The 20976-nt window shown below is 36.1% G+C and overlaps 1 protein-coding gene and 1 pseudogene across 1 annotated transcript; one reads left to right on the top strand and one right to left on the bottom strand.

Moving 5' to 3' along the window:
* The window catches only part of LOC106323795, an 11403-nt pseudogene extending 8730 nt beyond the window's left edge, over positions 1–2673 (bottom strand).
* Positions 2674–8305: 5632 nt separating this feature from the next.
* Positions 8306–10003, top strand: LOC106323796. The gene is made up of 3 exons (XM_013761863.1): positions 8306–8821; positions 9014–9499; positions 9800–10003. The coding sequence occupies exons 1-3, from the start codon at positions 8306–8308 to the stop codon at positions 10001–10003; spliced, it is 1206 nt and encodes a 401-aa protein (XP_013617317.1).
* The last annotated feature ends 10973 nt before the right edge of the window (positions 10004–20976 follow it).

The raw sequence follows: 20976 nt of genomic DNA on the forward strand, positions 1-20976 counted from the left end.
TTGGTTCTTCTAATCTAACCGCTGGCTGAGGTTCACTAGTACTACCATGTTCATAATCAGTTTCCCCATGATGATACCAAATTTTGTAACTTCGTGTAAACCCACTCAAATATAGATGAGTCCAAACATCCCACTCTTTAATAACCTTTCTATTTTTACAATTAGAGCAAGGACATCTTAACATACCTGTTTTTGCTTCCGGTTGTCGGTGAACTAACCCCATGAATTCGGTTATACCTCGTTGGTATTCTTCCGTAAGCAATTTCGTGTTCGGATCCAAATGAGGTCGATCGATCCAAGAACGAAAATAATTTGAAGAAGACATGTTTTTTATGAATCAAATTCGTGTGTAAAGAGAGTAAGAGGGAAGATGAAGATATGGAGTGAATGAAGAGAAAGAGGGGTGCTTGTATTTATAGTTGAAATCTTGCCGACAGACCGAGGAAATTCCAACGGAATTCCGACGCCAACAGCTAGTTCGTCGGAATTTCCTCGGAATTTTTAAAATCCCCCAATGGCTCTCCAACGGCTCTCTAACGGCTATAATATATCCTCGGAATTCATCGGTTTTTTCCGAGGAATACATTTTTCCTCGGCATTCCATAAGAATATTCCGACAGATTTATATTTCCTTGGAATTCCGTCGGTATATTCCGAGGAAACCAAATTTTGTGTTTCCTCGGAATATCCTCAGAAATTTCACGGGATATTCTGAGGATTTCATTTTCCGTCGGAATGTCCGTCATAATACCGATGTTTTCTTGTAGTGAATAGCAGACAGAACCACAACCACAACATGGTTTCTCCAGTAAGCAACACGACCCATCTTAAGCCTGCTCCACCAACGGTCTAGCCGGTGGCTTAGCCAAATCTAGGGCTGGGAAAAAAACCCGGATCTGAAAAACCGAACCGAACCCGATCCAAAAAATAGTACCAAATCAACCGAAATTGATTAAATATCCCAACGGGTTCAACATTTTGGTATCTAAAGAACCGAAACCAAACCCAACCCGAACCAAAGTATCTCGGGTACCCGAATGTAACTGAAATAGATTTATATACCTAAATATATTACTTATTTTTAGATTTAATATATATTAAAAACATCCAAAATATATAAGATACTTTTAAGTTGTCTAAAATACTTGAAAATATACATAAATAGTCAAAAATAAATATCTGAAATAGCTAAAATATATTCAAAACACCAAAATACTTGAAATATCTATTGATTTTCTTTCCAAATATTCAAATCAAACCAATTTATATGTTAATTTTAGGTATTTTGACATATATTTTACAAATTTATATGTAATATATTATTTTGTTTTATAGTTTTTGAGAAATTTTAAGCATATAATGAATATTAAAATTTTAAAAATAATCAAATGGGTTATCCGAACCCGAACCGAACCCGCAAAGATCTGAACCGAACCCGAACCGAAAATTAAAAATACCCGAATGGGGCTGAAATCTTTAAACCCGAAAACACGAAACCCGATTAGATCTGAACCGAACCCGAATGGGTATCTGAATGCCCACCCCTATCCAAATCTCTCTCTTTCACAATCTCAAACCCTACTTTTTTTAGCCGTCGCAGCTATATCAGAGTACCTTCTCAGACCATGAAGAGCATTTCGAGGGCTGGCTAATATGGGGGACAAGCGGTGCGACCGCCCCGAGCCCAAACCCGTGTCCCCCCGTAACTTGATATTGATAGTTAAGGGTCCAAATTTTTTTTATATTACACATTTTATATAGAAAATTTTAAATATTTATTAAATTTGGTTTAAAAGGGGCCCTGAAATATTTTACATGTATATAATATGTTTTTATCAAAAAATTTATAAACATGTTGATGATAAAAATTTCTAAAATAAATTTAGATTTTAAATAAACATGAACATTAAAAGTCTAAATTTTTTTTTTACCCATAGGCCCCAAAAAATGTTGAGTCAGTCCTGAGCATCTCTTCTCTCTATCCCTCGTGACCCATTCGTATGAAACATATAAAGAACCTGGTTTCATCACCCTGAAGATCTCTGCGTACACTTCTTCTAGCTCTGGAGCGTGACATGTCGCTTCTATGAAGTAAGGACCATCGAACGTGTTTTCATCAAACGGCATCTTTAAAAAGTTTCCGCAAACGACGTCGCATAGAGAGTCCAAACCCACTTTCTTGTTGCGTAGTTTCGCGCGTTTGACTTAATAGTCGTTGATGGTTATCCCTACAACATGGGCCTCTGAAATCTGAATGAGCCGCGTGGCTCTCATTGTCCCACCGACACCACATCCAGCGTCGAGGATCTTCTGTCCCGGTTTAACTTTGATGAGGTCAACGGCCATTTCTTCGTGGATCCTCGTGGCTTCCTTGACGGATTTTCCGGGGATTGAAGGGGAGAAGTGGAAAGACTGTCCCCATCCCCACTCGTAGATGTCTGTGACGAGGTTGTAGAACGTGTGACGAAGTCTGGTACTTTCGATCTGTTTTGGTTTGCGGAAGAAAGACCAGTATTGGTTGTAGTTGTCTTTGACGCTCTCGGCGGAGATTGAGCCTCCGGAGAGATCTGAGGCTCGTTTGCCCTTTCTCTCTACTGGACCTAGGATGCATATGAACCAGTATATGCCGCGGGCGACGAGAGCAGCGGTGCAGTATAGCGCCACAGAGTCCATTTTCCTTTAGGAGGGAGAGAGAGAGAGATTGAGTTTACGCCTCTTTAGTTCTAACCAGGTAATGGTCTTTAAGTGCAAATTAGGTAAATAAATAGGGTAATTTGGGTTCATGTCTATAACAGATTGTCAAATTAAGCATATAACCATAAGATAACTTAGGCTATGATATTTGTATAATAATTGTCATATTACCTTTGACATACACTTTTTTTATTCTTACAAATATGTTTTCTCCTTCTATTTTTAATTGCTTTTAATTTCTGTTAGAACAATTATTAAACTTTGAATTTAACATAATAAAAACATAGATTTTTTTCTACACATAATATGTTTTTTCCATAAACACAACTTTAAATCTATACTATCATAGAAATATATATAGTGTAGTCAGATTTTGTTTTCAAATAAGACACAATTTTGTTGTGTTCTAATTTTTATACATGTATTATTTAGTTTGCTAATGTTAATCCGTATTACCAACGTATTAGATTTTATTTTCGAACATAAATGTTTTATGCTTATGAAAATAAAATTTATAAATTTAATACAATTTTATTATATTAATATGATTGATTATGATTATATAATATATAAAATATTACAGAATTTTTTATTTTTCATTTTATAAATTATTACTAAAATTATTAATGTATAATAATATTTCAAACTAATTTCGAAATTAGTGAAAATATTTAAATATAATTTTGAAAATAAAGATCTTATAAAAATCTTTTAAAACAGATTTGTTAGAATTTTAAAATAAATATATTTATATTTAAAATGAAAAGATATCAAAAGGTATCAAAAAATACTATGATTAAAGTATTTTAAAAATTTTATGTATTATTAGTCTTAATAAAATACATTTAATAAGATTTCTAAATGATTGTCCAAATTAAAAAAAATTACACATGAAAAAAAAATTGTGACTTCTATTTTAATATATAAGATGTAAAGATAATTTTTTTTCTGTCAATATTTTCCATTAATGGAAATGTCTAATGGGCAATTACAAAAAGAAGTTTAAAATAAACCAATCCAAGCCCGATTACAACTGTAATTAAGCCCACTATATCGACTCAACATGATGGTCAGTTAATCTGCCATGCGTTTCATGTATGATGACACTCGTCCACTACGTTGTTGCTTCACGAAAAAGGAAATTCTGATAACGCCTCCGCCTCTGAACGGTCGCCGCTGCCGGGTTTACCAAAACTTTGCTGGAATTATCTTGTCTTGCACTGCCGCCATTAGATAACTCAATTGATTCTTCCGAGGAATCTTTGTCGGACCGTTTACAAAGAAACGCTAACTTTGTTAATACCCTTCTGAATCAATCCCAAATTAAGCATCTTCATCTTCAACTTCTTCAATAAGAACCGCTTCACCCATAAGCCGATTGACCGGTAACAACAACGGCAAAGTCTGACTTCCGAGAAGAAGTATCGATGCACATCCTCTGATGAAGACCCACCAACTGAAGCTGGTCGGAATCTCAATGATGCTTTTGAAAGAGAAATATAGTCACACAAACTCCAAATTAAATCGGAACCCTTATTTATTCAATATGAAATCGGAAACACCATAGAAACCTTGAAGATGTACTCGATTCAAGATTGAAGAACACATCAAAATTTGCCTAGCGATATATATAATCCGAAAACGGAAGTAGAAAGTTGACCCGAAGATCGAATATATACAACAAAAAGCAAAAAGTCGATGGTGACCGACGACGGAGCCGATGCCGGCCACTGGACGGGAAAACTGATCGGAAGTTCTAAGTTTAGAAAGAAATTAGAGGAAAAGAAAACTTAACTCATAGTTTAAAACTAACTTGATCCGCGCATGTTTTTGTTTTTCTTTTTTTATAAATAAATATTTATTTTGTATACAGTAATACATAAGTTTAAAATACATCTCTACACATAATAATTTTATACTATATATTGGGTAATTTATTTTATTTTGTTTTTTGACCCCTCATTCCTCCTTAATTATCCTTTTGAAAGATAAATAAAGATATTATGGTTTTGATTTTTATATTTTTGATTTTGTTTGTTTAGAAATACTACAAAAATGATTGGGGTATAAGATAACTAAATTAATACATACGTATGAATATATTAATTTGTGTAATTGGTTTGAATTTTATAGATAAAACCCTGAATTGTTATGGTTTACGTCAATGATAGTATGCTTAATATTTGAATGTGAGAAATACGTAATATCCGTATGATAGTAATGACAAACTGATTTTCTTAAATAATTATTGCCATGATTTTTGGTTAAAATTAGATTTAGCAAAATACACTAATTAAATAGAAAAAGATAAAGAATCATAAAAGATAGGTTATTAATTGTTTTAATTGCATTAATTAAACTGAAAAAACAAAGGAAACTTAAATTTTGAATCATTAAATATATCAGTGGCATGAAAGTGTCAATAATTTGTAAAACTACGGGATAATTTTATTTGTACTTCTATTTTAAGAATAGAGATATAAACATAAATTTAGAAACCCGAACAACAGTTAAAACCGCTTGTTTCGGAAAAACACTAATAAAATTAAGGTTATCTCCGATCTAACAATAAAACTCTATTTTAATATAGTTTAACATTAAAATTTTACCAATTCAAAATTAAAAATTATACTATTTTAAGTGAATGAATAATATTACAGTAAAGTTTTATGTGATATTATTCATCACACTAAATAATATTTTTATTGGTAAAATATTAAATAAACTAATAAATAATAAATGAATCTAAGCAGTAAATTAGATATTTACGAAAAATATCATATAGAGAAATATTTTATTAAAGTATATATATTATTATATATTAAAATAGTAAATATTTTAAATAAAATAATTAATTAGAATTTGTTTTGATGTAATATAATAATATAATCATTACTGTTTATATTTTAAAAATTAAATAATAATTATTAGTTATATTATAAACTTTAAATAACAACAAAATTTTATATTTTAATAATTTAAAATATTAATGTGAAATTTGGTGTTGCGGTTGGAAAATAATATATTTTAGTGTATACACTAAAACATTATTGTTGGTTAGAAATGCCCTAACAAAGCATACATATTAAGAAGACTCTAACAAAGCATATATATATATATATATATATATATCATATATGTAACCCATTTAGCTCTTTTTATGTATAAAGTCACTACTCCCAATTATATTTTTCCAGCTGATCTCTGGATTTTTTTTCTTTGAAACTGGGATCTAGGGGTGGCCAAAAAAATTGAACCGAGTCAAACCGAACCAACCGAACCGAGACCGATTCAAACCGAACCAAAGTCTAATTCAAACCATTCAGTTGAAGAATTCTCCTACCCGAATGGTTCGGTTTAAAACTGAATCGAACCGAGAAACCGGTGTGTTTTTATAATTATTTAAATTAAAAATATTAGTAATACAAATATACTAAAATTCTAATACCAAACCACGTATTTTCCATTTTTCATTCATTAACATATATTCTTCTCACCTAATATGACAACATCAAAATATTTGATTTTTTTAAAAAAAGAAAAGTCTGTATTTTTGTATTCTTATATATGTAAACGTGGATGTTAAATCTAAACCTAAAACCTAAAGCAATTTTTATTTTTTTAAAAAAGTGTCATTCTCCACAGCGTCACATAGAAGATGATTCATTGCAGGTTTTTTAATAATGATATAAGAGATATTACTAACGATGTTGTTTTTCTTATTTAGTTAACTTTCGTTTTTTTATTTTTTATATATTTTTGTGTCTTTTTAAAATTTTTTTGTTTCAGTTTTATATTGAATTTAGTTCACATAGTTTATGTTTACATAATTTATGTTTTAAAACATAATTTCTCTTAAAACAATTAGGGAAATTTGTCAAATATGACTCACAACTTGATTTTAAACACAAACTTATACCCAAACTTGAATCAAATGCAAAACTAACCTAAAATCTTTGTGACATTACAGCCAGCCCCTTGTGACCAAACAAAAAACAGAAATCATTTTTACGAATATAGCCCGAGTAAGTCGTCTGAGATGCTAGAAGTCTTATAGACGACTTCAAAGTAAGTCTTCTCGCGTAGCTGATCTTAAAAATATTTTATAAATTTTTTTAAAAATATTTTGATAAGCGAAAAATTAAAATCATGTAACTATAAACAGTTTTAAGTGATATAAATTAAAATATAACAAAACTGAATTGTTTTCAACATAGATGAGTGTAGGTAGTGAATCATGGTATTCTTTGGTCTAGGGTTTGGCAACATATGTTGTAGTATTGTATGTATTCTTAGGGTTAGATTTTGGTAAGCTTGAATATTTTTTTGAAAAATTAAATTTACCTGTAAGTGTTTATTTTTGTGTATAGGAAACAGTTTTGAAGTTTAATTTGATTTTATGAAGTGTTTAGTTAGTTAATTTAGTTTAGGGGTTACGTTTAGGGTCTGGTGAATAGTTTTTGCTGGACTTCTTCGTCCATACCGGACCAAATCCTTTATTTTACCAATGTACTTTTAAACCTAACCGGATCATTTATCGGACATATAAATACTATTTTTTCACTTTTTCACAACTTTCCAAAACCCTAGCGCCGTTTCTCTCCAGAGGCGATTACGAATGCGATTACGCCCTGATTTCTCACCGGTTCCTTTGTTTCAGATCTGAAACCCGTCTCGTTGAACTCCGCCGCCGATAAATTTCTCTTGTCTTAAGGCGTTTAGCCGCCGTAAAAACCCAAAAATTGTAGTCTTGATTCTTCTTTTCCCGTCGATTTTTGCAGATCTGTAACCGTTGGAGACCATATCTTCTCCGACTGTAAGTCATCCATCTTTTAAAGAAACAGCTTTTGTATTTATTCAGAAAGACTACTCAGACGACTTCCTGGAAGTCTTCCATAGTCTAAGGCTTCGTAAAAGACTTCCTGGAAGTCTTCCAGAGTGTAAGACTTCGTAGAAGACTTCTTAGAAGTCTTCCAGACGACCTAAGTCTTCGTTGGAAGTCTTTTAGAGTGTAAGACTTTGTAAAAGACTTCCTGGAAGTCGTCTCAGTAGTCTTCTCACTAAAATTTACATGCAATTTACATGCAAGTCTTCTTAGTAGTCTTATGAGTTTGAGATGCTTGTTTTTGATTGTTTTACAGGCCAGAAAATGGATTTACCATCACTCCCGCAGAGGATATATACATTAGGGGAAAAGCCCCCTGCACATAAGAGTTTGGCATACTGAAAAATGGATATACCAGAACTACCGAAGAGGATATATAACTTAGAGGAATAACCCTTTCCACTCAAAAGCATTGTGCATCATACTGATGATTCGAAGTTGCTTTCTGCTCTAAGGCGAGCTCTAAACGATGACGAATATGAGGAGCTGAAGGAGTCGACGTTGGGAGTGTTCATCAAGTTCAAGGAGATGAATTTTGGTTGGGCTTCAAGGCTGGTTCATTATATGCTCGGTTTCCAGCTTAACATCAAGAAGAAGTATGAGCTCTGGAGTCTCGTTGGTCCACAACCAGTGAGGTTTTCACAGTTGGAGTTTGAACACATCACTGGTCTGAACTGCGATTACATCGAGGACCTGGAAAATCCAAGGGTTGAGGTTACGAAGGAGATGGCTGCTTTCTGGGAGATGATGGGTGTTGATGTCGATGCTGGGCCAAGTACTGGACATATAAAAGTAGCATTTGGGAGATGCGAGGAGTGGTCTCAGGAAGATCGCATGATGCTCGGATACCTTGCCATCTTCACTGGATTCATTGAAGGGAGAAAGTACTCAACCGCTACACGGGCTAGTCTTGCAAGGCTAGTGATGGATTTAGAAAGACTTGAGAATTATCATTGGGGGAGAGTGGCGTTTAAGGTGTTGATGGAGTCTTTGAAGGGTGTAAATTTGGAATCAAATTCATACACTGTTGATGGGTTTGTTCAAGTTCTCCAGGTGTGGGCGTACTTTGCTCTGCCAGAATTTGGTGCTAATTATGGGCATCCCCTACCAAACAGACCGTCTCCGCTGATGTTGGCTTACGATGGTGGCAAAGGACACATATTTTTTAAAGAGGCCATTAGCAGACATGTATTTAAACTTCACTCCCTAAGACTTCACAGAAGACTTAAAGCAAGTCGTCTGGTAAGTCATCCAGAGAAGACCTCGCAGAAGACTTAAAGTTATGTCGTTTGGGCGACTTAACTTTAAGGCTTCTGCGAAGACTTCTCTGGATGACTTACCAGACGACTTACTTTAAAGTCTTTTATGAAGTCTTTTCTGGATGATTTCAGTCTTTGCTATCTGAGTTGATATCTGTATCTTTTTTTTTTGCAGACTAGCGTGATCAACTTCGTCCAGAAGGACTTTGCTGAGATGTTTCCACGATGGGACTTTGCGGAGAACATAATCAAAGTCATGTTTAATGCGAAAGCTAATTGGAACTGGACCATGAATTGCTGGGAAGTCACCGGTACTAAATCGAGAGTGAAGAAGGAAGAGAATGTAGCGGAGACAGAGAGTGGTGTGAAGGAGGAAAGTGCAGTACCTCGGAAGAAAGCTCGTAAAGCGGCTTCTGTTGAGGCTTGTAAAGTGCCTTCTGTTGAGGCTAGTAAAGTGCCTTCTGCTGAGGCACGTGCAGAGGCTCGTTCAGAGGCTCGTTCAGAGGCTCGTTCAGAGGCTTCTACGTGTGTTGGTGGGATGACCAAGGAGCAGATTGAAAAAAGCTTCAAGGGCATAGCTGATGTCATGAGGGATGGGTTCGGGATGTGCCTTAGGGAGATCAAGTTGTTGGAGGATAGGTTAAAAGCTGTGGAGAAGAAGGTGGAATCACCAAAAAAGGGACTGCATCTAATGAACTTCAAATGACAACTTCAAATCCGGAAAAGCGTGGGCACAAATCCGGGGTTAGTACCAAAACCTCTCCCAAAATCACAGAGAAGTGATTGACTAGAAAAAGTGCTAGGAATTAAGAATGATGTGCTTTGTTTCTTGTATGTCGGAACATGTGTGTTTGTTTCTAGTGTGCTTGGATCATTTGCTTATGTATGGATTTTGTTTCATCCTTTGATTTGGATATTTGGTTAATATTTTATAAACACATTTTGTACATCGAAATTGCAGAGTGAGAGTGTGAATGGGGCGAAAGCAGGACAGAATGGAGGGAAAGCAGGACAGAATGACCCCCAAGAACCGAGTTCCTCGAAAGACCTGAGTGTTGTGATAGCAAATGAGCCTCCAGAACATAGTGGTGAACCTAGAGTTCTTGTATTGGACAACGAAGTACCCACTGATTCAGATTTACAAAAGGGGGAAATTAGAAGGTAGAAAAAGAGGAATGCCGCTATGGCACATGTCCGTTGAAAGAGTGAGCGAGCAAGGAAACTTGCTGCCTCACAGCAAACTCCTTTTCAGGGAAACAACACTGCCAAAGTGATCATTCCAAACAAAAGGGTTGGCCAAGGCTATGATCCTTTTACACCCTATGACAAGAAGATGTCGAAGGTGATCACTGACTAGGTGAAACTTGATCCGTAAGTGAGAATGTCCCATAATAGCTTCCTTTAATATACAAAATATCCTGCTTATCTACATTTTGTGTTTGGAGTTATTTTAAAACACCTATGGACAAAAAACCACGTAGATGTCCAAGTCGGTTTTATTTCACCCTCTGAACCCCCTTAGAATGGTTGAACGACGGAGTAAGTCTCCTGCTATGTCTTCTAGTTTCCCCCTAACCAGTAGTTATGTCTTCTCTAGAAGACTTAACAGACGACTTACCAATTAGTCTTCTGTTAAGTATTCTAGAGAAGACTTATCAGACGACTTACGCTTAAGTCGTCTGTTAAGTCTTCTCTAGAAGACTTAACAGAAGACTTACTAGACGACTTAACAGAAGACTTTACTTGAATTGTTTTATATGCAGCATATGGATGCTTTTATTAATGTACTGAGGCAACAGTACCGAGATAATCCACATCATTTCAGGAGCGAGAGACTGTGCTTTTTTGATCATGTATTTTTTCGGCAGTGGTCCCATAAGTACCCGGAATTTAAGAACGACAAGGGCGACATCAACGGCTTAGGAAGAAGACTCCATGGTGGGGCGTGGATTTATCATGCAGGCATGGTACCAACATTTTGCCAATCTATGAAGGTTGGGGGTTGGATGTGGATGATATTTATGCGCCAGTGAACTTCAGGAACGAGCATTGGATTGCTATTTGGATATCGATCTCTAAGAGGCACATAGTCGTCTAGGACAGCATTTTAACACATATTAAAGCTGCAAACCTCGATGTGCTCATGGAGCCTTTTGTCAACATGGTCCCTTATCTGCTTGTTGAGTGCGCTGGCTCTGACGAAGAACGTGTCAAACACACACTGGAGCCATACACATATGTGAGAGTTACCGTTGGAATACCTCAGTTCCGAGCTGGTGATTGTGGCGTGTGGACTCTGAAGTACAGCGAATGTCAAGCTCTTTGGAATGTCATTTCCTCCAGAGTTTTGTAACAAGAACGCGAAGGCTATAAGGGAGAAGATGGCGTTGGCTATATTTCAGGAGACTCCTGAAGGCCTTGCAAAAGAGAACGAAGACAATGATGAGAACATGGGAACTTATGACGAGCAAGGTTAATGGTGTTTTATTTGTACTTGAACTTGTGGGATGAAATGTGCTTTTGTATGACATGAAGGTGATGTTTTAGGAATGTGATGTTTTTGTAACAGGGTCAGGATAGGATGTAGTTTTTTTGTAACCTATCCTCGTACCAAACTATCATTTCGTACCAAATTATCATTTTGTAGGAAATTAGTTTGGTACAGTTGTAACCTTTTGGATAATCTAATCTAATGGTGGAGTTGTTGTCTTTTTAAGTTGCAATTAAATTCATAACACGTAAACCCATAACAGAAGCAGATAAATTGCAATACAGAGAAGTTCATAGCACAAAGTCATAACAGAAGCAGATAATTTGCAATACAGAGAAGTTCATAACACAAAGTCATAACATATACGCAGATGGATAGTCTTCTGGACGACTAACGAGAAGGTCGTCCAGGAGTTAAGTCTTCTGGACGACTAACGAGAAGTTCGTCCAGAAGTTAAGTCTTCTGGACGACTAACGAGAAGGTCGTCCAGGAGTTAAGTCTTCTGGACGACTAACGAGAAGGTCGTCCAGGAGTTAAGTCTTCTGGACGACTAACGAGAGGGTCGTCCACGTCAGTTCACTTCTGGACGACTAACGAGAAGGTCGTCCAGGAGTTAAGTCTTCTGGACGACTAACGAGAAGGTCGTCCAGGAGTTAAGTCTTCTGGACGACTAACGAGAGGGTCGTCCACGTCAGTTCATACAATGTGGACGCGTATGGCCAGTTTCTTTGCAGACCGAGCACCTATAAACCCTGTGTTGCTTCCGGGGCGTGCGACCTTTCATCCTAGATAGCTCCAACCAACCACAAAATTCCAACAGTCATCTTTCAACAACCATTCTCCATACACTGCATGTAACTGACGATCCATCTGAAAAAACAAAACAAAACACATTAGCAAACATAGAAAATGCAAGCTCATTAAACATTGAGGCAGACGACATCCACGGGGGTCGTCTAGTAGACTTCCAGAGAGGTCGGCCTTTTAGGTCATTTGCAATTAAAATTTTGCACAGGACGACTTCCAAAGAAGTCGTCTCTACAGCAGACTTCTTTGGAAGTCTTCATTTGTAAATATTGGCATACTTTTGTTTACCCCATGGAAGTCGTCTGGGGTAAACCGATTAGTTTTGCAATTGACCGGACTATGTCAGAAATTTGACTTTTCCTGGAAGTCGTCCGGTAGAAAACCAAAAATTCAATATTTTATTATAACGAGACGACTTCCATGTAAGTCGTCTCATGTTAGTTTTGCAATTGGAAAATAAAACAAAAAACATTATTTTTTTGTAGATGACTTACCCGAAATTCGTCCGACAGACGACTTACATGGAAATCGTCCAAGATAAGCAAGGTTCCAAGTAAGTCGTCCAGGGAAAATCAAATTTTGACACATCCGGTCAATTGCAAAACTAATCTGTTTATCTCAGACGACTTCCACAGAAGTCGTCTAGGTGCATTAAGAGCTTCAAATTGGTTGTTTATGGTGTTTTGTGTATTGATGGCAATGACAATCTTGTAAATACTTGAAGATGATGAGGTTGAGAGAGTAAAAAGCCCATTTTTGAAAAGAAAAAAAAATTAAAGGCATTTTCGTGAATAATTTGAACTTGTGGGGTGAATAGGGAAAATGAAAATTTCAAAAAAAAATCATAGGTTAGTTTTGTGGTTGACTTTGAGTTTTGGATCACTTTTGCAAAAAGCCAAAAAAAAAAATAAACTAAGAAGAACCTAATTAAACTGATTCAAAAAACAAACCAAACCGAACCGAATATAAACCGAACCGAACATAAACTGAACCAAACTAACTATGATTTGTTTTAGTTGGAAAATATTAGAACCGAACCGAACCCAAACCGAACCGAACCCCAACTGAATCGAAAAAATAATCGAAGTTCCCACCCTTGTGATTTCTGGATTTTTTTTCTTTTTAGTTTATTGACTTTTTACTAAGTTATGCATAGTTTATTTAGAAAAAATTAAAATGTTTTCTGAAAATTTAAAAAAATTAAAAGGTACCTTATTTTGGTTTGTTTTTTTTTTATTTTTTTTGCTAAAAGGGTACATTATTTTGTTGTCAATAATAAAATCGTATTTTACAGCATATGAACGGAATACGATATCTGTTCAGGCAATCATATGCAGGTGGGGTAAAAGGCATCGGTCTCTCCGTTAAACGAATGATTTATATAATTACGTTATAACTTTTTTTTGAAAATTAATTACTTATATAAGTTATATTTATCTTTTTTTCTTCTAACTTTATGCTATTATATTAATGACGAGATCTAATTTCTGTATTAGTATATAGAATATATGTCCATGTGTACGGTTTTAATTTGTTACTAGATTTTGATCAGCACCCTGCGCGAATGCATTTTAAAAAAAAATATGATGTTATTTGTTTTCTATGCCACTATTTAGAGTTGAGCAAAAAACTCGAATTCGAAGAATCGAACCGATCGCAAGCCGAATAAGTAGTACCAAATCCGAACCGAAATTGATTAAATATCCTAATTATTCAAAATTTTGGTATTTGAAGAACTGAAACCTAATCTGATCCGAACCGAAGTATTTTGGGTATCCAAAATAGATTTATATACTTATATATATTAATTATTTTTAGATTTAATATATATAAAAAGATGCAGAATATATATGATACTTTTAAGTTCTTTTAAATACTTGAAAATATATACAAATAATCAAACATAAATATCTAAAATAGTTAAAATATACTCAAAACTCTAAAAATAATTAAATAATTATTAATTCTCTATCCAAATATTTAAACCAAACCAATTTAAATTGGTTATCCAAATCCGAACCGAATCCTCAAAGATCTTAACCGAACACGAAATCCCAAACATACCCGGAAACGAACCCGAACGCCCATCCCTAATCACTATTATATATCCTATATGTGTCATCATAGGTTACAAAAATATGTGTTATCATATAATTAATCGTATTTTATATGTACCATTAAATAAGTTTTCTTATAATTAATAATATTTTATACGTACAATCTTATAAATAATCACATATATTATATTTTTAAATTTTAATGTGAAATATAAAAACCATAATTTAAGTTGGTGTTTAAAACTGAGCTTTGTATTGTATTTTTCTTATATATATTGAAAACATTTTTTAATAGTTATTGAAAAATATGTTAGTAAAAATCAAATTTTGAATATATGTATATTTTTGAATGAATTTTTGATATAAATAAATTTTAAATTATTATTTTCATTTGAATAATGTATATCAAGTAACATAAGTCCATTACTTTTTAATATAATGTAATGAATTTTCAATTTTTTTAATAGTATAAGCCAATTACTTTTTTTTTCCTAAATTACTGTTATCTATGTTTCCAAACAATACTATTTTTTTAACTGTTATCTATATTTCCAAACAAAAGCTTAACGTATTTCTACTTTAATAAGATTTAAAAGATAGATATGTCCATCTCAATGATATGATAGAAAAAAAATCACATGTAGATTTGAATTCATGCAGATAACGTGTAAACAAAACTAGTTCTAAAAATATGCGTAAATAAATCCCTTAATGTTTCGAATACGATTTAAGTTTTGTTGTTTTATAAGAATTTGTTTAGATATTAAGTTAGTCAACTCTAATGAAATTAACTAGTCTGAGGAGTATAGTGGCAAATCCCTTCATTAATTTTTTTTTGAGAAAGGGGTAAATCCGTTCGGGAAAAAAACTAGTCTGAGGATATAAATACGAGAATATATATCCCCAGGATGGAATGGAAAAAATAAAAAGGTTATCTAAAAGTGAAGCAAAAGTTCCCCAAACGGAGAACCAAAGGGCAGATAGCTTGGCACGTAGTGCTAGGAAACTACCGTCTTTCGTCGTTCATATGGATGCGGAGTTGCCGATTTGGTTTACAGAGTCAATATGAATCAGTAAATGTTTTGCTGTCAAAAAAAAAAAAAAAAAAAAAAAAAAAAGTGAAGCAAAAGTGTTGACCTTTTTACAGACGAGTTCTCATTTTCATCTCTTAAATCTGAAAACATAATAATGTGTTCACTAGTTGTTCATCGATGTTTCAATAAAAATGGGCGTGAATAACATTTTCTTTTTCATATTTGTCACTGTTATAAATACGAAAAACGAATTTTGTGTATATATGTCCATATTGTCTTAACAAAATTTGAACATTTACCAGAAAATATTATTATTTGAACATAACATCGATAGCACAAAGTTCAAACAAAAAAAACATCCATAGCATGGGCGATGTTTTTTTTGTCATCTGCTGAATTTATTAGAACATTTGAACCATTGTTACAGCACAAAACTGACAAAGAATGCAATCCTTTCAAAACCAAAAGTCGAGAGTTAATAAATTGTACATTTTGAAGACAAAGCCCCATAATGTAGAAGCTTCGAAATATAAAACCAAACCACATACTGAAATAAAAGAGACCATTTGCAGTGCTTTCGAAAGCGAAGAAGCTGATAATAAACTCCACAGCGATGACAATCAAACACCATTACGATATAGATGCTTGAGCTGACCACAAGAACCACAAACTTAAGAAGACCAAAAACCAACACATGTCACAACTACAAACCCAAAGGGTACACACTCGGCAGAACAATCGCAAGACCAAAGCGAAAACAGAGCCAATAACTACGAACCACACAACTGTCACCATGAACCAGAGACACGAGAGAGCAAGGCACAAGATCGAATCTTGAAACTCCAAGAGGGAAAGACGCCAAAAATGACCAACAGCTCTTACACACGGACACTCGTGTACCCAAGCTCAACCGTCTACAAACAAGAGAATGATCACTTCCTCGCAAGAAAAAAAGCTGTAGATCGTAAAAGCAAAGACAGATTCTAGATCATAAGAGAGATCAAGAGTAAACTGACGCTTTTCATTTTATTTCTTGCTTAAAGGTTTATTACAATGCAATAGAGATATTTATACTCAAATGTTAAAACCCTAGTAGAATGCCTTGCTGTCTCTTAGGTCTTTGTCTCAGCTTTGGATTCCAACAGCTGGAACTAGTTCTTCAATGTAATTGGCTCTCGTTGTCCGTACGATCCAGGACCACTTTCTTTGTCTTTTACTTCTCTTTTGGTTTCAGTACACAATGTGACCGTTGCTTCCTTATTCTTCTGTGTGGGCTTTACATTTGTGTCTTGTGGCCCTAACTCATTCTTAGTAAAGCTTGTCTCAGCCTTTGGCATCCTCTCTAGCTCTAGGCCCACTGTCTTCATGTCTACATCTCTTTGTTCCTCTGTCTCAGAAACAGAACATGTTTCTGATCCTTTCTTCTCTTTCATTCTCCAAGTCTCAGTCTTCTTATCCTTAATGTCAACATCCCCCCGCAAACTTTGTGTGGGAGAAACGACCACACCAAGTTTGAAACGCAGTTCTTGGAAGCTTCTTGTGGCTAAAGACTTTGTAAATATATCTGCTAGCATTTGAACCGAAGGAATATGATGCACAATCAGTTTGCCCAGAGCCACCTTTTCTCGTACAAAGTGAAAATCAACTTCAAAGTGTTTTGATCTTTTATGCATTGCTGGAGTAGCTGACAAGTAAACTGCAGACAGATTGTCACAGAAGAGTTCTGGAGGTATAGCTTGAGGAATTCCAATCTCCTCCATGAGATTAATCAGCCATACTATCTCTGCAGCCGTGTCTGAAAGTGTTCTGTATTCAGCTTCAGTAGAGCTTCTAGAAACAGACTGTTGCTTCTGAGCAGACCATGAAATAATGTTTGAACCCAAGAAAGTACAGAAGCCACCGGTAGATCTTCTTGTATCAGGACAACCACCCCAATCACTGTCACTATATGCCCTTATAACTGAATCAGTGTTGGAGTTGAATGAGATTCCAAACTTTGTTGTTCCTCGGAGATATCTCAGTACTCTCTTTAGAAGGAGAAAATCTGTTTCAGTAGGAGCATGCATCTTCTGGCATATGTAGTTGACTGCAAATTGAAGGTCTGGTCTTGTCAGAGTCAAGTATTGTAGCTTGCCTGCTAAACTCCTGAAGTAAGTTGGCTGAGGGAACAGCGCTGATTCATCAGGTACTCTGTTGAGCTGAAGAGGTAAAGGAGTTGCTACCGGAGTGCATTGTGACATTCCTGATATTTGAAGAAGATCTTCAGCATATTTCTCTTGGTTGAGAAACAAACCTTCCGAATGAAAGTGAGCTTGAAGGCCAAGGAAATAGTGAAACTGCCCCAGATCCTTCATTTTGAATTCCTTGTTCAGAGCTTCAAGAAGTTGGCTGATAACATTCTTGTTGCTTCCCGTTAAAGCTATATCATCTACGTATAGAAGTAAGAGGATAATGTCTCCATTCCGTCTATAAATGAATAAAGAAGGATCTCTGATACTACATTTGAAGCCAAAGTTAAGGAGAAAATCACTGAATCTGTTGAACCAGGCTCGTGGAGCTTGTTTAAGTCCATATATTGCTTTATTTAGCTTGCAGACATAACCCGGTTTCTCTTTGTTGATGAAGCCTGAAGGTTGATGCATGTACACAGTCTCTGTCAGATCACCATAGAGAAAGGCATGTTTGACGTCTAGTTGTCTGATGTCCCAGTTGTTGACTGTCGCAAGGTGAAGAATAGCTCGGATTGTGGGAGACTTAACCACTGGGCTGTAAGTATCCAAATAATCAATTCCTTCCTCTTGATCGTAGCCTTTTACTACCAGCCGTGATCTGAGACACTTCACTGTACCATCAGCATTTCTTTTGATCCTGAAAATCCATCTGCATCCAAGTATATGCATATCGGGTTGATATGGAACCAGAGTAAACGTATCTGTTTCATCGAAGGAGACCATTTCCTCAGTCATTGCTCCAGTCCAACCAGGGTGTTTTAGAGCAGCTGCTACTGTCTTTGGTTCAGTAAGTGTTGAGGTCACATGGAAGAGAACATATCGAGGGTTTGGTTTTGTTATACCAGCCTTAGATCTTGTGATCATTGGATGATGTGATTGTGTAGATATAGGTGCTGAGGCCGCATTTTCAGGTGACCTTGTAGTGAGATTAGGACTGTGACCTGGAACTGAAGTTGATGAAGTACTTGAAGCTTCATTTGATGTCGCTGAGCCTTGCAAAGTCACAGGTGTTAGCGTACCAAACTGCACCGTAGTTGGAGAGCTTGAAGTCACCAGCGGCGATGATGGTCTTATCGATTCAGAAACTGTGGGGCTTGAGATTTCAGGAGAAGGTTGTAAAACAGGTAAGGGATTAGATAGGTTCACAGAAGGAAGAGTACCAAAAAGAAATGTTGCTCTGGGATTTTCAGTAGCAGGGTTAATATTGCTAGAGGAGACAACTCTTATAGATTCTGAAACCGTTGCAGGAACTGATGCAGAGCTATTTGGTGGGGAAGGTTGGTTTTGAGAGAGAGGTGGCTTATGAAGAAAGCTTTGATGCCAAGCAGAGAGAAGAGGAGTTGCTTGTTGATGAAGATGAGCGTAGGTAGTGGTAAAAGGGAACTTGTGTTCATCAAACAAGACATGACGATTGATGTAGACTCTTCCTGTAGGAGGATAAAGGCATCTGTACCCTTTATACTTCTCATTGTATCCTACAAATACACACTGCAATGATTTTGGATCTAGTTTGTTTGAGGAGTAAGGTCTGAGAGAGGGATAACAAGCACTTCCAAAGGATCTTAGAGCAGAATACTCTGGTTTTCTGTTGTAAAGAGATTCATAGGGGCTTTTGTTTTCGGTTAGGGATGAAGAAGGAAGGAGATTTCCAAGAAAAGAAGAGGTAAAGAAGGCTTCCACCCAGTATTGTTGAGGAACCTTTCCATCAAAGAGCATAGAGAGTCCACGCTCAGTGATATGTCTGTGTTTTCTCTCTGCCATACCGTTTTGCTGAGGGGTATGAGGGCAAGAAATCAGCTGTTTGATTCCTTGATTGGCTAGGTGAGTGACGAATCTGTGGCTTGTAAATTCACCTCCACCATCACATTGAAACATCATTATCTTCTGATCAAGTTGTTTTTCCACCAGAGCTTGCCACATGTTGAATATTTGTGGAAAATCAGACTTCTGTCTCAGAGGATAAAACCAACAATATCTTGAGAAATGATCAATGAAGATAACATAATATTTGAAACCTTGAACAGAGACTACAGGAGATGGACCCCATAGATCACAGCTTATCCTTTCAAGAGGTTTACTAGATACAGAAACAGAACTAGGAAAAGGTAATCTAGCACTTTTGCCAAGTTGACATGAGTCACAGATCTTGGTAAAGCTTTTATTGATACTAATAGATAGACATGAAGACAGTTTCTGAAGAATCTCTGAGCTCGGATGTCCCAATCTTCTGTGCCACACATCTGCGCTTGCTTCTGTTTGTCTTGCTGTATAGAAGGCAGAGAACATCGAGTTATCCAGAACATAAAGATCCTTATGTCTGGTTCCTTGAGTCAGAATTTGCTTGGTTAGCTTGTCCTTAACATATACACCATCACAATCAAAAGTAAACTCACAAGGATAGTCATCAGTGAGCTTTGAAACAGACAGTAGAGACTTGGCTATGTTCGGACAAACTAATACATCTTTCAGAGAGATAATACCTGAGGAACCGGAATTGGTTTGCAGAGGCACTGATCCAATGTGAGTAATTGGTAGGAAGTTGCCATCAGCCACCATTACAGAATCATGGCCATGATAAGATTGAGCAGTCTGGAGGTTCTGTTGAGAGTTGGTGATATGAGCCGTTGCAGCAGTGTCAGGATACCACTCAGTGCCATGATAAGATTGTTGACCAGAAGAGGGATCATTTGTAACTTGCATTGCAGCCATGGCTGAGGGTAGTTCTTCACTCTGGTAAGATATGTCAAAACGTCGATAGCACTTAAGAGCATTATGACCAAAACGACCACAGATCTAACAAGTTGGCCTTGTTGAAGTATCTCCTTGAGAAGAGTTGGTGTTTTGCGAAACTTGCTGATGAAAACCTCGACCTCTAGTTGAATATCCTCTTCCTCTGCCATATCCAAACCTTCCGTTGTTGCCTCCACGACCCCGATATTGATTAAAGTGAGGAGTTTGCTGTGAGTAGTTAGCACTTGGAGAGTAGTTGTTGTCGGTTGTAGAGACTTGAAAGGCCAGGTGAGGAGATACTGACGTCTGAGCTCCTTCATATGACTTGAGTCTATCATCAAAACCAGTGAGGCGAGGAACTACATCTTCAAACGTTGGAGCTAAATGAGAGTCCATAGCACCTTCAATGCTTGTCTTGATTGGTTCATATTCACGTCCCAACCCTTGCAGAGCCGCAAAGATTTTCATTTTCTCTGTTACAGGACTTCCTACTGAATGAAGTTGGTCACACAACCCTTTGAGTTCTTTCAAATAGTCACTCATGGTCTTGTTGGTTTTAGAAACCGTTTGAAGACGTCTTTGGAGCTCAAAGAGACGAGAGGAGGTTACCCTATTGAAGTGATTCCCGAGAGATACCCAAACTTCATGAGCGGTTTGTGCTCCAAGAACTATGCTCAATATGTCTTCAGAGAGAGAGCCAACAAGCCACGCTTGAACTATCTGGTCAGATCTAGCCCAAAGTTGATAGTCAGGATTAGGTATGTCACGAAAGCCTCCATTTATGTTTG

This window comes from Brassica oleracea, chromosome C2, assembly GCF_000695525.1.
Source record: "Brassica oleracea var. oleracea cultivar TO1000 chromosome C2, BOL, whole genome shotgun sequence".
NCBI lineage: Eukaryota > Viridiplantae > Streptophyta > Magnoliopsida > Brassicales > Brassicaceae > Brassica > Brassica oleracea.

Coding starts and splice junctions, on each gene's coding strand:
- LOC106323796 (XM_013761863.1), top strand. CDS start 8,306: ATGGCTGCTTTCTGGGAGATGATGGGTGTTGATGTCGATGCTGGGCCA. Junction 8,822..9,013: donor GACTTAAAGCAAGTCGTCTG/GTAAGTCATCCA, acceptor TTTTTTTTGCAG/ACTAGCGTGATCAACTTCGT. Junction 9,500..9,799: donor TAAAAGCTGTGGAGAAGAAG/GTGGAATCACCA, acceptor TCGAAATTGCAG/AGTGAGAGTGTGAATGGGGC.